Genomic DNA, 16,556 nt, shown 5'->3' on the forward strand with positions numbered 1-16,556 from the left:
GTAATTATTTTTAATCCATATAATTTCATAATTGATTGTCACTAATATTTCAATTTCATGCTTCAATAAATACTACATGGGATTGATAGGACTCTTGATAATAAGAAATTGGTCATGTCCATTTTTCATTTGTCAACCAAATAGTAGGGGATTTTTATTTTTATTTTTTTATTTTTATCTGTAAAAACCTATTTGCACTAAAAATATGTAGCAGAAAACAAACTCTAAAGAAAATTATATATATATATATAGGAGTATTTTCCAACCTACTTTTTTGCTCAAGTTGTACTACTTGAACTAAAGTTATACAAATTAGATCTACTTGTGGATAACTCTATGGTTCAGACCTTGTGACTTTTTTTTTTTTAAGTTCATTAAATTGACATATGTCCTTATACTATATAATTTTGGATGAGACGGCTGAAAGAAAAACTTTATCTAAACCCAATAACAATATTTATAAGAGCAAGTGAGAGAGAGAGGATTTCGCAGTCTAAATTCATAGCCATAATAATAATAATAACCATTATTGTCATCAATTATATATTTATAGTCGTATTTATTACCGTTATTTCATCAGATTATGATTAAATGTGTAACTAGATCTTCTCCAATTAGTTATATTGAAGGAGTATTTTAGTCTTTTACTTTTTGAAGAGATAAAAATATCTCAATATAACTAACTGGATATTATCAAGTTTAAATGAAATGGAAAGGATCCTAATTCCATAAATGTGAGGACTATGATAGGCATCCGAAAGAGATAAACTTCAAGAAACATCATTCCAAAAAAAAAATCTTAGAAGAGGCACCTACGCATTTTAGCAATTCAAACAGAAAATACACTAGGCTCATCTACTTGAAGAGGAAACGAGCGGTCTAAAGACTAAAACCTGCCCGAAAAGTAAAACTATATTAAAAAAAAAAAAAAATCATATGTATTTTTCAAATTGCTAAATTACTGAAATATCCTTCAGAAAGAATCAACATATTTAGAGCACCGGACTTTTGTAGGTGTTTATTTAAGATGGAGGAGCAGTGAGGCTTGACCGACAAAATGGTCAAAGCTGATGAGGAAACATGGGGTTGTGTCGTCTTCATTAGAACATCATTCAAAGTCCTCACGTGGAAGGCTCGTAACCTCTCATGTGTGTCCCTAATTTCCTATTATGGTTTTGTGGATTTTGTACACTGGACTTTAACTAAAAAACTAATTAATTCTAACAATAAAATGGTTCAACCTTTTACATGTCGGTGGACACCATTGGCAGAGCTATCTCTTTCCATAAACATATAGAGTTTTTATTATTGCGTCTTTTTTTTTTTTGTTTCCATGTATTAAACAGAAAAAATCTCATCTTATTGAAAGAGAAAAGGATCCCTTAACTACAAAGAGAAGGAATTAATGTTGTTAAGAGATGTTTAAAGCTTGCATTCTATGTCATGTGCATACTAAATACAAGTTAGAGTGTCATATCAATAATTTGGGATGCATCCCGGCCGCAACTTATATCTTGTGTTCATAGACACATAATACAAACTAATGTCAATGCTAAATATAAGTCCTCGCTCACTTTCTCTCTCTCAACTACTGAAGGAATTGGTGTTTAAGAGTTGAGAGAGAGAGAGAGATGTTTATGAGTTGTGTCCCGTGTCTTTTGGGCACTAAACTCAAACTAAGGTGTTTCATCAATAGTTTGGGACGCATCACACCTCCAGCTTGTGTCGTATGCACATAGTCACCAGACACAAACCAAAGCCATCCCAAATATAAGTCATCTCTCTCTCTCTCTCTCTCTCTCTCTCTCTCTTTAAATTTTTTTGTGTGGCATTTTTTTTCATCTTTTTAATGAGGCCATGCATCATGCATGAATCGTGATTCATCTATCTGATTTGGATATTCCATATAAGATTCTGAACTGGGCCAATTTCACTTTGGGCAAACAACTTGGATCCCCAGCCTAGTAGGAGATGGTGTTGACCACTATTGGATATAGAAAGAATGCCAAAGCCTGAAATGGAGAAATCAAAATATACTAATCCATATGCAAATTTTCCCATCCACCAATTTCTAACATGTTTTCAAGAGTTAACCATGTCAACAACAAAAAAGGACTCATTCTGCAACATATTTTCAGGCTTTTCAACATCTTATAATCACAAACCCGAGCCAGAAAGAATCGAAATAAATACTTAAGCTTCCTGTCTGTGATGGATGAACACTACATTAACTCGTTGAAGTTCAGCTTGCCAATAAATATGAACTCTGCTACCATTGAATTAAGCAAAAATATCCTCAGTAATAAATGATTGTTCTGTATCCACACAATTTTCAGGTGGTACTTGAATTTGTTCGTAGTTTAGCTGTCTGGAAGCTTCATACAAGGCGATGCCCACACTTACAGAGAGATTTAGACATCTAACATAAGTTTCAACCATTGGAATCCGAATGGTCCCGCCGCCAAATGCTTCACTTTTGCAGTCTAGCAGAGCTTCAGGTGGTAGGCCACAAGTTTCTGACCCAAATATGAGATAGTCGCCTCTTCTGTAGGAAAAATCCTGCAAAAATAGAATCAATGATGGTCAACCCAAAAGACATTTCATTAACTATGATGATGGACCTGTATACAGGCAGATTCGAATAAGAAAACGAAATATAAACAAAAAACAAACATAATAATGAAATCTTAAAATTTTCACCAGAATGGAGCGTTTGTTGTTCGTTAATAAAAAATAAAGGTTAGAACAACAGATTGACGCAATGAGTATTTACAAATACACAAAGGTATAAATAAAGCAAACTAGAAAGAGGAAGGATGGGGCAACTTACTGAATGGATTGCTGTTCCTCTCTTGGTGAATGCAAGCAACCGCTTTTCCCCATCCTGTATCAAATGACAGAAAACGGATGGAGTCAAAGAAAAAGCAAGAGAATGGTTTTAGAAATCAGCTTTCGGAACCAAAAGGAACCTGTTGCCTGAAATAGTCTCGAAACTCCATCCACGAGTCATGAACTTTAACAACCACATATCTAACAATGAACGTTAATTGTTGAAAACAGGTAATCATTAAGGACATTGATGATACAAAATATGATAATATAATTATGAAAATCAGCTGGGGAAAATCTGTCTGAAGCCATGATTTTTTTAAATTCAAAACTACAGAGTCTGGCTTTGGCATGAAAGGCAAGAATGAAAGGTAGAAAAATGCGCTTAATACTACTTTTTAACCTTGAGGCAAAAAAAAAAAAAAAAAAGAGATGGTTTTGCATCTTTAGTTCCCATATCAAGTACCGGTTCTTCAACATACTACAAGTGAATTTATATATGACAGAAAGAGTAGCAGAAGTAAAGAAAATTCATGGCAGATATGCTTGGATACGGCCAGTAATCCAACCCCGCACGCTTTAATTTTGCATCATCCACCTGAAATCCTAATGGCTGAAAAAGAAAAGAAGCATGTTAATCATTGAGAGCCAATAGCAACTTTTACCATGAAGGGACAGTATAGGACAATTCAAACATCCTGCTTATACAAACCAAAAATACTAAAGATAATAATCAAACACAAACTGGCAAGATCTACCCCAACTAGGTGTAGTCCAACAGCTGATGCAGCACATGTTCTGGCAATGCAACCTGTGTTTCCAGGAATCTGCGAAGGACAATAGAAATCTCAGAGCCTGCCTTAAGAAATTGAGGTAGTCTGCAACTCAAAAGAGAAAACATGGAGAAATTATGATTTTGGAGTCACCAAATTCTGGAAGACCCAAAGTATTATCCATATTTAGAAAGATTAATAAGAGGCGGAAAGGTATAAAGTGAAGCACCATGGTCAATTTAAACTTTAATTATCTAACAAAAAATAAAGGTAAAATATTATTATATAAGGAAACTCTTGCACATAAAAACACTTGTGTCAGCCAAGTTGATAAATAAATAACAAACTAAAAATAATGCAAATTCAGACTAAGAACTATCAAAGACCAGTTAGTCATACATGCAAACAATGCAAATCCAGTTGCATTGATACCCGATTTTATCAGGGTTAACATATTGTTTTCAATTTCATACCAATTCCTGTCTCATTACAAGAAGCATGGATTCACTCCTTAGTATTCTACAAAATGCAAGAAGTGAAAAAAAGAGTCTGTCATCACTCATATAAATTTTTTATGATGAATAATAATTTTATTGAAAGAGAAGGGCTAAGTCCTCGTAAACGAATAGCATACAAGAAAGCCAATCACCCTATAGGCTTCTACAATATACAAAAATTAATCAGATCTACCAGATCCGATGAGGAAAAGTTAGGAATATATACATGTCACACATATAAATACCGTAAGAAGGTAGCATTTAAATCACAAATAGACAAGTCAACTTCGTCAAAAGTCAGGCCATTATGAGTTTATTATGGAAACGAACATAAAGGGGGTGTTTCACCAAACACAGCCAAGTCTACCACACCGGCTACAAATATGAGTTGATTACAGATAACCCAAGACACTCAAAACAACTTAATCGACATAAAATTCCAAATAATGAATAAAAATGCTGCTTACACATGACACATTGTAAATTAATGTGAAAGAGCCCTTAAGCCTATATGACAAGATTTAACCTCAAATTGGTGACACATAGATAAGCTCAAGCTCTACATGTCCTCCCCCTCTACTTTAACCCCAGCCCCATCCAGCAAACTAAAGAAGTCAGTCTCCAACAATGCCCAGCTTTCATTCTTTTAAAACCCTTGCAAAGCTTGGATCTACAGCTCACAAAATCACTCAAATAAGACTCCTCCGATGAATCTTTATCCTCAGCAAATAGCAAGGATATGACAGCTAAAAGATCATTAGCTCAACCACAAATGCCTAAAAGATCATTACTCCCAAAACATATTTTTTTCTTATAAAATTGAAGAAAAAAAAAATCAACACTTAGTATTTATACATGTTAATACAATATATACTGCTCCCAAAACAGTTCACATATAACCAATTCTATTTCCACAGAATTCAGCCACATACCATGATAAAATTCTTAACTTTATCAATTTTCCAATTAAATTCAAAAAAACTACAAATGGGGTTGTGTAAACTAACGGAAACAAATATAAATCCAGAAGCTAATGCCTTTGAAAACATTTGCAGCATTCAGTGGTAGTACCTGAGGTGATACTAAAACCACTTGAAGAAGCTTCCTTCTCGAAACCTCCTCGCTCAACGCCTCGCCGGCACCGCGAGGCAAAGGCAAAGGCAAAGAACTCTCCTCACTTCTTTCCGCTGCAACATCACAAAAATATCGTACCCATCATATCACATCCAACCCAAACAAGAAAAGCATACACATGTGCGCAAAGAGAGAGAGTACCAACAGGGCAGAGGAGAGAGAAGCGAGGGGAGGAGAGAGAGAGGTGGAGCTTGTGCTTGAACTGGGCAAAGTGGGGAGAGCGAAAGAGAGGAGCTTTGGAGCGGAAATGGAAAGACGTGATGGCATTTAGCGTTTTCAGGCCGCTTGCGTCCATGTTAGCTTAAGCTGTAGCCCCCCTCCCTGTTCTTCTTTGCTTGCTCTCTAGTCTCTCCTATTCATCTCTAACCTTTTTGGGTGGGTTTTTTTTTTTAACAATAAAAAAAAAAAAATTTCTAAAACACATCAATAAATAGGACCATATGTAGCTATCATATGTTGTCATATCCTATGTTCCCATATATTTTTCAGCCTTTACCTTCTTAAATTAACCATGATCGGGTAACATGAGGTAGGTTTCTTACAAAACTTCTCTCGATGAACGCAAAAACTCTCCCGCTTCGCGTTTGACTGCCGTGCTAGAGGAGGTCTTCTTCCGTCGTCGTCGTCGTCGTCCTCCTCCTCTTCCCCTACTACACGAAGTTTCTAACAAAACACGAGGCAATGTAGGGGTAGGGTATTTTGTTGTTTCAAGCAAGGTGTTTTTTTTTCTTTTCCCTCTCTTATGGATGATGTGTCATTTGATTGATGTAGGAAATATGTCATCATGGTGCTAATAATGTGCGTGTTAAATGTATTAAAGTAATGATTAAGTGACTAAATTTATCTCTTCCTATCAGTTTAAGCTTTTAAGATAACTGGTAATTTAATATTGTATTAGAGTTAAAACGAACCTTGACTACGTCAATTTCACTCAATTTCAATTAAATATTTTACATGTTGGGTCTCACTTATTAAAATGAAGTTTGAAAAGTGTTAAAGTAATGATTAAGACCTCGTTTGATTCGCAGAATGTTTATCCCATTGAAAAAAGATTAGCTACTACTGAAAATAGAAGAGTGTTAAATAGATTCCTATTCTCTTGTTTAGTTGGAGTGCTGGAATACTAGTTAATCCTATTCCTTTGTTTGGTACAATGTAATATGTTGGTAAATGAAATCATATTGTGATTAAATTTCTTAAATAACCCTTATAATACAAATACAATTTATATTATTAACGACTTTCATTTTTTTTTTTTTTAAACTTAAACAATTTTACTATAATTTTTTTTTAATTTTTTTTTAATTATGTCACGTATGTGGTTTTTTTTTTCTTTTTTCTTTTTCAATTATGCTACAAAATTATTTACATAAAAAAAATATAGTTGGAGAAAACAAAATCAAGCTCAATCTTGAAATATATATATATATATAGTTGGAGAATGTACAGAGAATCAAAAGAAATCAAAAAAACAGATTATATATTTGTATTTTATAAAAACCTTGCAGATTCAATTTCTCTATCAAAGAAATAAAAAAATAAAATAAATAAATAAATAAAACGGTATAGAGAATCAAAAGAAATAAAAAAACAGAAAAATTGAAGAATCAGAAAGAAAAGAGAAAGAGAGATAACGAAATATAGAGACGGAGAAAAGAGAAACAGAGAGAATGAAATTTAATCCCACAAGTGGGGTTTTTTGTGGCAACTTATACCATTAATGTAATCCCACAAGAAATGATTAGTTAAGCCACTTAAAATGAGTGGCTTAGCTAAGCCTGTGTGTATGAGATTAGAGTCTCATGAGAATAGACTATTCCTAGAATAGAGTGTTGCCAAACAAAAAACTAGCTATATCTAGTGTTAGCTAGTCCAATCTAAGTGTTTATTCCGCAAACCAAACGGGGCTTAAGTGATTAAATTTATCTCTTCCTATCAGCTTAAGCTTTTAAGATAACTGATAATTTAACAAAATGTGTCATATGTGGCAAACATAAAAAAGTAAATTTGAGCGGTAAAGTAACAAATAAATCTATTTAAAATATAAGCAAAATATAAGAATTTGATTATTGAATTAAAAACATGAAGACTAAATTAAAATCAGACAAAAGCCTAACCTATGGCTAAATATGATTTCCCCCCCTTATATTTGTACTTAGCAATGGCTAATTTGTATTATTAGTTATTGGTAAAAGTGAGATAAAAATGTATTGTTAGTTATTGGATCGGTCTTTATTTAAAAAAAATTAAGAAAATTTTTTTTGGTACTTAATTAATTATATGATCAGCTTAATGAAATAAAAATGTGGCTTGTATAATTCCTAGTGTGCAAATACTCCAAGGCATAAAACCGTAAATCTACTTGTATAAATGAACAAGAACCACGCCGACCCTATAATAGACCAGCGCTTACTTCTCTCTCGTTCTCTCGGTCTCAAAATCCCCAATTCCGAAATCCAAATCGGGACGATCGGTTCAGCGATCTGCAATCGAATCAATCTTGATTGAAAATCTCCCGGTAAATATAGCCTTGTAACCCTAATTTCTGGTTTTGGGCCGTCGGATTGTGTGTTTGATTGGCCTGTCGTGGGGATGATAGTGTTTGGATTTTGTTTTTGGGTTCGAGTTACATGTTCTTGTGTGTGAGTTTTTTGTGTGTATTTGGTTTACAGGCTTTGGTGGCTTCTGAATTTTTGGGTTGTAATTATGCTTTTCCATGCGGGGCTTGGGATTGGGTATTGGCTTATATGAGTTGTGATTGCTGTTGGGGTTGTGAGGGATTCACTTTGTAGAAATTTAAATGCTTGGAATTTGTTTTGCAGATTTTGTATGAAAATTTTGTATAGAAAGGTTAAATTTTGTTAGATGAATGGAATTTTGTTCCTCAAGGTTGGTAAGATGCTAAAATTTGACTTCGTTTTTTTATTTTTATTTTTTTTAAAATTTTAATATAAAAGGAGTTCCTTTCCATAGGTTCCTTTTTAACAAAGCAAGAATGAAGGGTTTTCTGGACATGTTGGAGAAATTTATCTGTCTAAGCCTAGAAATGTACAGAACAGGAAACCATAGTTTTGCGTTAGTGGAATTTGGGTTTTTCACTGCTAAGCTAAATTTGAATTTCAAAGGGTCTGCTATGGGTTCTAGAATGGAATCCTGCAGCAAAGAAGTGATATAGTAGAGCCAATCTTGGTTCAGTAAGTTTTTGTTTGAGCGTATAGGGTATAGAACTGCATTTTTATGCTATTTTCTTATTGGGGGCATTCTATACCAATGTTAGGATAGAGCAGTAGTTCATGCTGTGGATTAATTATTGTCAAGATATCTATCATCTGCTAGCTTTTCCTGAATGAATAATGGAGGCCTGAACAGTAATGCATCACATTCTTCCCTTATTTTAAAGTTCATATGTCCACTGCCAGTCTCAAAGTCCAAGTATTGTGATTTAGTGGTTTGTAATTTTGGAAGGTGATTTTGTTTCTGCTTTATTGGTTTACAAACAATTTTAGGATAGTTATGCTATGTGTTTTGTTGAATATTTCTTTAGTGTACAGGCTATTGGAATCTGTTTGTTTTTTTTTTAAACTCTCCCATTCAACACTCGTCTATGCCATTTTCTTTCACCTGAGGTTTCCATAGTTGTTGATTTTAACTTTGTATTTGCTTTTAAAGTTGAATTTCAGTCGCAAATTGTTGTGATTTTAAGATTTGGTTTTGTGGGTGATTAATTAAGTTTTGACTTTATATTGGTTATTTCATCAATAGGTTTCATTTTTTCATTGTTTTATTTATTTTCTTTCCCTGTTGGCTAATATTATTGTTATTTGATTAAAAATTGCTGCTCACTCACACATTAGAAAGATCAGACCTAAACTTCCAGTTCATTTTCTAAATCGCTTGGAAGCTTGTTTGTCAAACAGTTACTTGCTGTAAACAGCCTAGGCATACTTGGCTCTTTGCCAATGGACAAAGGAGTGCCTCCTACCCTATTTGTTAATGATGGTTCGTTCATGGAGAGGTTCAAACAGCTTCAGCAAGAGAAGGAGAAGGATAAGGGTGTCAAACTAGAGGTGTCTAAACCGATCAAAATTGAATCAGGGTCATTGAATCCTAACCACACCATTAGTAGAACAAGTGGGAAACTTAAGACTAATGATACACGCAAGAACCCCCAGGCTGCTTCAGGTGGAAAACTTGCTTTTAGCTTGAAACAAAAGTCAAAGATTGTGGCGCCTCCTGTTAAGTTAGGTGCAGATGAGGATGAAGATGACACAGATGCTGGGAAAGTTTTAGCTGATGCACCAACGAAACGGCAGAAGTTAGATCAAACTGATGCCTCTGAGCATTCATCAAGACAAGTGGACGTTGGTAATTACTGCTTATATAACTATTCTTTTATTTGGTTGGGTTTCCATGGAAGGTCTGCGGATGTTTTAGTGTTCTGATTTTCTGAGGAACATAATTAGGAAAAGATGGCCACTATTTGCAGTTAGCTTTTGTGTCAATAGCCTTCTCTTTTTGCAGCTCTAGATCTGTACTTGTTTTTTGAAAAATATTTCACACACTTTCAACCAATTATAATGCATGTGCCATGCAATATGCAAAGTGCAAGATAAAGATGCATCTGCCAACTTCGTATTTCTAGGTAGTCTCAATCTTTTACTGTTGAATTTGTCTAAGTAGCCACTATGTGCATTCAACTTATCTGTCTCTCTCCACTCACACCCCTCCTCCCTCCTTTTTCTGTTGTCTTTTTATTTATTTACTTGTCCCCTCTGTGCTCATCAATGAAATGAATTATTTATCAAAAAAAAAAAAATTGTTAACTTGTTTTGATAAGTCGGTGGCTTTGTTTCAGAATCTTTTTTTGTTCGGCTCTTAGCCCTCAAGTGGCCATTTTTTAAATTAGGTTAACTGTGTATCTTTATTTTTCTAAAGTGATATGGTTTTAGTTATGATGGATAGACAGATATTGCTCTGTCCCATCTGACTCATTACTGGTTGTCATCTCCCAACCACTGTGATTACATTTAACTTTGTTTTTTGTTTTGTTTTGTTTTTTTTTTTTTTTTCTTTTCTGAAGTTAGTGCTTCTCTCCAATGAAAGATGCATTTAACTTTTTCTACCAAATCTTTAGGCACTTTATGATCCAGTCGTGGTTTTTGAATGCAATCATCATTTCTCACACAATGGCTACCTTACCACTCTGTTTGGTTGTTACTTGAGAAAGAGAAGTGAAACTAGGGAAAGGGGAATGGAAGAGAATAGTTATTTTTTAATCTTTTTGTCTTTTTTATTTTCTGGCTAAGCAAGGGAAATTGGAGGGAGAATAAGCAGGTTTATCTGGACGTTATTCTAGAATGTTGTACTCACTTTTGTTTTGAGGTGGATTTGGGATGATAATACATATAACTTAATCTTTGATTCTCTTTGTGCTCTTCTGACATCCTAGGAAATGATTTGTGTATAGGCAAACTAAAGGTTTACTCCTCTCTCCTCTTCCAATCAAAGTGAATGTTTGCTTATTGTTAACCATCAAAGAAGTTGTGGGTCTGGCACATATCCTTTCGAACCTGTTTGATGTTGTTATATTCTACATTTTTTCAGTATTGTGTGAATAAGATTTTTCCTTTTCATCTGAGTACACTATTCTTGAGGAAATCATCTGGGTATATCTCTACTCTTGAAGTGGTATGAATGAAGAGGACAAAACATTCTTGAATATTTCTTGTCTCATGACTGCAGCTTATACCTTTAGTACCTATCAACATTGGTGGAAAGAGATGTTCAATGAAAGATTTGGAATATGTGGCAAGCCTGCTACAAGAGTAATTTGCATTCCCTTGTTCATGCTCTCGGTATTAATCAGTTTATAAGTGATATGCAGCACCACCTTCTCCAAGTGATCCTACAGTGAAGATAGTTGCTGACAAATTAGCAAGTTTTGTGGCTAAAAATGGAAGGCAATTTGAGCATATTACACGTCAAAAAAATCCTGGAGACACACCTTTTAAGTAAGTTATCTATGAAATTTGAAGCATATTTGGTGTTATTTTTTTAGCTTATGCTCTCTGTTGTCTCCACTCTGAGGTGGTACAGTGTGTTGCCATTTTCCCATTTGGTAACTCTTTATATATATATATATATATATATATATATCGTGGAACATTTAATTTTTTACTTTTTGGCGATTGCAAATTTTCCTCCTAGATCCACGAAATTTCTAATTCTCTATTAATGTGGTGTTATATATTCTTTTGCAGGTTTCTATTTGACGAAAGTTGCGCAGATTACAAATATTATGAGCATCGGCTTGCTGAAGAGGAAAAGGGTCTTTCTCAGACTAGAGAATCCCAAACATCTCATAATGGTTGGTACTTTAATCTTGACAAAGTGGTGTCAGTGGTTCTTGTATATGGAGGTTTTACTTGCTGATATTTTCCTCAACGTTGGTGGAAGTTTTACTAATTTTAATAAACGTATTACACTTCTGTAAATGGGTTTTGTTTGTAATTTTGCTATTTAAAAACCAAATTTCCTAGCAACTTAGATTAAAAGAAACCATCTGTCTTTGTTTTATTGATTTGGAACAGGAAAATGATTAAAAGGTCATAATTTTTACTGCTTCCCCCCCTCCCCCTAAAAAAAACCCCAAAGATAATTGCTAACATAGGCCGGACACTAATAGGATGAATTTCATTTTGTATTTTTGCTTGTAGCGTTGTGAATTTGTAGGGTGTGGTCAAAGTAGTAGTTGATAGTGGTCCATTGAAAATTCCAGTTACTAGTGTCTAGGTTTCATAGCCAATTTATGGTTTACTATAAACAACATGGTTCATGATCCTGGGAGAAAAGCCATACCTTTATTTGTTTGTCTACTTGTCATGTTATTGCCTCCGGCTTCCTCCCCCTGATTTTAGTTGTAATATTATTATAGTTGTTTCTGTTTTTGCTGCTGTTGTTTATTCTTTTTTACTGTTTCCTAGACTAAGATATGAAGCACTTGAATGTGTAGGTGGTACGAGCACTTCAGCTTCTAAATCCACTAGCGGTTCCCAAAGGTCTCTTCAGCAGCATAACTATCAAACCCCTGCCGCTGCTTTATATGAAGCCACTGAAGATCCGAGAGTTCAAACAACTTCAGCAGGAAGATCTGGTAATAGTATATAAGCATATATACTATTATATGCTTTCTCTTGGTTTTCTCTGGGAAATGTGTAACATCTATTTTCATTTTTTTTCCTCCCAGCATTCTGAGTTGGTTCCTTGCTAGTCAAGGTGTTTAGTATTTGGCTGATTTTAGTGACTGGTCTAACCGTGTTAGTCATAGTAGCAGTTGGCACAATATGTTTTGACTTTGATCAAAAGACACCAAACTAGCCAGAAAAGGTTGCAAAAGAAAACATTGTAGAAAATTTTGAAAAGAAAAAGTAGGTGTCTTACATTCAGCCTGGGGTTGGGGAATGGAAACAATGAACGTGCAGTAATGTGTTTTATTGGCCTGATGGAGTAATGGGCATGTATTAACACGGTATGACTGTGATTGCTTTATGACAATAAGCTAAATGGACTCTTACAATTCTACCAAACTATAAGTGTGCAAGGTCGTCATGATGACCATCCAATTTTCCACCCCGTTTGCAGTTTTTTTGGTCCTCTAGAAAATCATTCCCTTTTGTTTGGTTTTTCCAAAGATGTTCATTAGTCCCACTTGTTTCTTGAATGAACCTCTCTTTGCTCCCACTCGTTTTGCAAGTACTCTATGACTGACTTCCCACGGTTCTCATAGAAAACAAAGGACTTCCTTCAGTTACATGTTAGAAAAGTTCACACTGTGGCTTCTGTTTCAGAAGAAGAATACATGTTTTGGTGTGTCAGCAGTACCTTATATAGGCATAATTCCATTTTGCCTTTATGAAAATCACGTCGTAGCCATTCAATCCAATTTGCAAAGTAGCTTCTGATTGCTTGGTAATCAATACTTCTTGTATGTGCTACACCTGTGTCTGATTACGTGTGTTTCTGATTTTAGGTGAAGCTAGTGCACCAACATTTTCAGATCCCATAGCTATGATGGAGTTCTACGTGAAGAAGGCTGCACAGGAAGAGAGATTGAGACAGCCTAAATACTCAAAAGACGAAATGCCTCCTCCTGCTTCTCTTCAAGGTCTATATTTGCTCTTCAGTAAAGACAAATGCTATTTGTTCAGCCTTTATAATTGACCAACTACTTTATCTGAATATCTTTTCTTCTGGTGCACGTTTTCTTTTGCGTCTTACCATGAATATTTCTCTCTTTTTGTTTGGCACAGGAGGTCCTGGGAAGAAAGGGCATCACATGGGTGATTACATCCCACAAGAAGAGCTTGAGAAATTCATGGCTACTTGTAATGATGCAGCTGCGCAGAAAGCTTTCAAAGAGGCTGGTGCCAAGGCCAAAATTCAGGCTGATAACGTGGGGCATAAACTGTTGTCTAAAATGGGTTGGAAAGAAGGTGCCTTGCATTCTCTCTCTCTCTCTCTCTCTCTCTCTCTCTCGCACTAACACAGACAAATACACATGCCTGCACACCTGCATACCCTAATATCTGATTCAGGTGAAGTTGAAAATGTTGGATGATTATTATTTTTTCTTTAATTATCCTGATGAGGAGTAAGCTATGGAGTGCATTTAATGACAGCTCAATGTGTGGCATGTCCTCACAAATTTTAAGTTAGGAACCTTCTTTGACTTAACTGTTGCTTTATAATGTTGTCGTGGTGCTCTTAGATAAGAAACCTCATAACCTTGATGTGAACTGCAGGTGAGGGTCTGGGGAGCTCCAGAAATGGTATTGCAGATCCAATCATGGCAGGTAATGTTAAGAAGGATCACTTGGGGGTGGGTGCTTCCCAACCTGGGGAGGTGACTCCTGAGGATGATATATATGAGCAGTACAAGAAGCGGATGATGCTTGGTTATAAATACAGACCTAACCCTCTGGTATTGCCTACTCTCCTTTGCACTGAAGATTAATTAAATAGATATCTACTATTATTACATTTGAACAAAGTTTTCCTCCAATCTAGTATCTATTAAATTGACATGTCTTTAGAGCATGCCATTTTCACTTGCATCAGTTTGGAGGAAAATTTTGTCCATTGCATTTACGATTGAGTTCTTAGTCGTTGCCTTTTTGTTTTCTCCCCCCAGAACAATCCTCGGAAAGCTTACTATTGAGCAACTATACTGTGGAATTCTGCATGTGAAGATTTTCTTCAAGAAATAACTTGAAGTTAGATGCTTAAGATGTGGTGTGAAAGAAAAAAAGGGGGGTGGTTCTATTTTGGAAAATCAAAATTGTATGGATTTTTACGAATTATGAATTTCAGTGTTTGACAAACTGCAACCTTTTATTTAGAAATCTAATTTGAGCAACATTATTGTTCCTCTTCAGCTACTTCTTTTCTTTATTTTTTCTAATGAATGGAATACGCATGATATAAGCATCGATATGTCCTCCAAAAGAGAAATTAAATACCCTATTAGAAAAAAAGAAAAAAAGATTTATTTAACTAGGCTAAAACAAGATACACACCTAACCTACAAGCTTTTCAGTATAGCTGATAGAGTGTCAAATAACACTAAAAAGAAAATGAAAATGGGCCGAGTAAATGACTCGATGTAGTAACTAATTGACCCAAGGACTAAGAAAAGGGCCATAAAAATAGGTAATTTTTGTAAGACGAACCTACAACATTAAAGAGTCCTGGTTGCCACAACGAAGAGGATTGCACTAAGATCAACTGCTCTGAGTTGTTATAGAGAAACTCCACTGCATTGTGGTTGAATGGACTCAAATGGATCCTCCTTTTTTTTTTTTTCCCCTAGCAAATACAACACTACCCTTTTCCAATTATTGAAACAAAAGAAATTTGTGGGTATTCAACTAGTGGAATAAGAAAGGATTCGGATCCTTAGTATGTTCGGAATGTTAAGAGAGCCTCTATAGAATCTACCTGTTCGAGCATAGGTGGATTGCAATACACCTGCTCGAAAAAGTAGATCTCATATGATTTCTTTCGCATTTGTTGTCCGGAGCAATCAAAATAATAAAATTACTAAAATTTGTATCTAATAAGAAATCTCTATTTATCCAAAGAAGAGATGGTGAATAGTTATCTGTCTTTAAAAGGATAAATAAATAGTTATCAATGTCATATATAGGGAATCCCAGTTTACCCAAAAAAGAAAAATAGTGAATAATTTGTATGGACATGGCCAGAATCTTTAGTACATATGCCTCAATTCCACTATCTTGTAAACTCATTACTCATTTGATTCTGTCTCTTTTAACCCCATTATTTATTTTTTTATTTATATTTTATAAACTTTTTTTACCCAAAATCGAAATTTATCCTTTTCAGTCTCATCAGAATCACAAAATCCAAACTAGCTTTGAGCAACAACTTTAGCAAAAGGAACTTTCACGTGTCCATGTTCCCTTCCACTCAAACAATCATAGCCTACGTGCCAACTTTGTCTTTTACACGAAGAAGATTTCTCAAAATCTTTGCATATTATTCTCTCTTTTTTCTCTTATCACGAACACAGTTCTATTCTAAGCTCCATTCCTAGCTTTTCTTTCTCCATGCCAAGAAAATTTCATAAAAACCCTAATTTCATAGGCTGCTGCCTTTCGATTCCATCATTTTCAGGAACCATTCATATATGGACAGAAATTTTCTCCAAATCAATCATAGAGTTAAAGGATACTTCATTCAGATTAGTTTGAAAAAAATTTCTATCATTCTCATATATATTCTCTTTCATTATTTATCAAAATCTGGTTTGACATAAGAAATTAAGAATCCTTTTTCTTTCTTAACTTTCCTTGTTGTCTTACTTATAAAAAGGAAAGTCTTCCTCCTAACAAATTTAAGAATGATCGAGTTCAAGTTCAAAAGGGTAAAAATACGTTTGAATTTTAATAATGATAACACAATCCTAATTATAGAGGTTCTATCTTATGTTACAACTCATGGTGAGGAAAGAAGAAATGTTTTTTATTATATAAAAAAAATATTAACAAACAACTTAAAACACAAAACGCTCCTAAAAATAAAAAAAAATAAAAAAATTTCGCCTTTATTCACATCAGAACAATTTTAAGCTAAAAATAAAAATCACCTTCCAAACCACATTGCCTGTCACTAGCTTGGTTTTTGATATGACAAAGAAGGGCATGTTTGGGTTTGCAATTCAAATTGTGATTTTAAAAGGTGAGTTTTAAAATAACAATTAAGCGTTTGACCTTTAAAATTACAGTTTAGCTTTTAAAATCAA

At 34.5% G+C, this 16,556-nt stretch overlaps 2 protein-coding genes across 3 annotated transcripts; one reads left to right on the forward strand and one right to left on the reverse strand.

The window, feature by feature from the left end:
- Window positions 1-2,254: 2,254 nt before the first annotated feature.
- On the reverse strand, window positions 2,255-5,613 carry LOC132192319 (uncharacterized). Its single transcript, XM_059607620.1, has 7 exons — window positions 5,375-5,613; window positions 5,171-5,286; window positions 3,588-3,656; window positions 3,384-3,442; window positions 2,970-3,030; window positions 2,831-2,884; window positions 2,255-2,559 (listed from the first exon to the last, which is right to left on the reverse strand). Exons 1-7 carry the CDS (start codon window positions 5,526-5,528, stop codon window positions 2,281-2,283), a joined length of 792 nt encoding a protein of 263 aa, XP_059463603.1. The 5' UTR covers window positions 5,529-5,613; the 3' UTR covers window positions 2,255-2,280.
- Window positions 5,614-7,614: 2,001 nt separating this feature from the next.
- On the forward strand, window positions 7,615-14,666 carry LOC132178203 (SURP and G-patch domain-containing protein 1-like protein). Of its 2 annotated transcripts, XM_059590654.1 has the most exons (9): window positions 7,615-7,751; window positions 9,151-9,598; window positions 11,118-11,244; window positions 11,494-11,600; window positions 12,246-12,386; window positions 13,263-13,397; window positions 13,543-13,725; window positions 14,035-14,213; window positions 14,424-14,666. In XM_059590654.1, the coding sequence occupies exons 2-9, from the start codon at window positions 9,193-9,195 to the stop codon at window positions 14,448-14,450; spliced, it is 1,305 nt and encodes a 434-aa protein (XP_059446637.1). In that variant the 5' UTR covers window positions 7,615-7,751; window positions 9,151-9,192; the 3' UTR covers window positions 14,451-14,666. The 2 variants fall into 2 exon arrangements, with proteins under 2 accessions (XP_059446637.1, XP_059446643.1); XM_059590660.1 differs by lacking the exon at window positions 7,615-7,751 and having other exon boundaries at window positions 7,764-9,598.
- The last annotated feature ends 1,890 nt before the right edge of the window (window positions 14,667-16,556 follow it).

Source organism: Corylus avellana, chromosome ca1 (assembly GCF_901000735.1).
Source record: "Corylus avellana chromosome ca1, CavTom2PMs-1.0".
NCBI classification, from domain to species: Eukaryota; Viridiplantae; Streptophyta; class Magnoliopsida; order Fagales; family Betulaceae; genus Corylus; species Corylus avellana.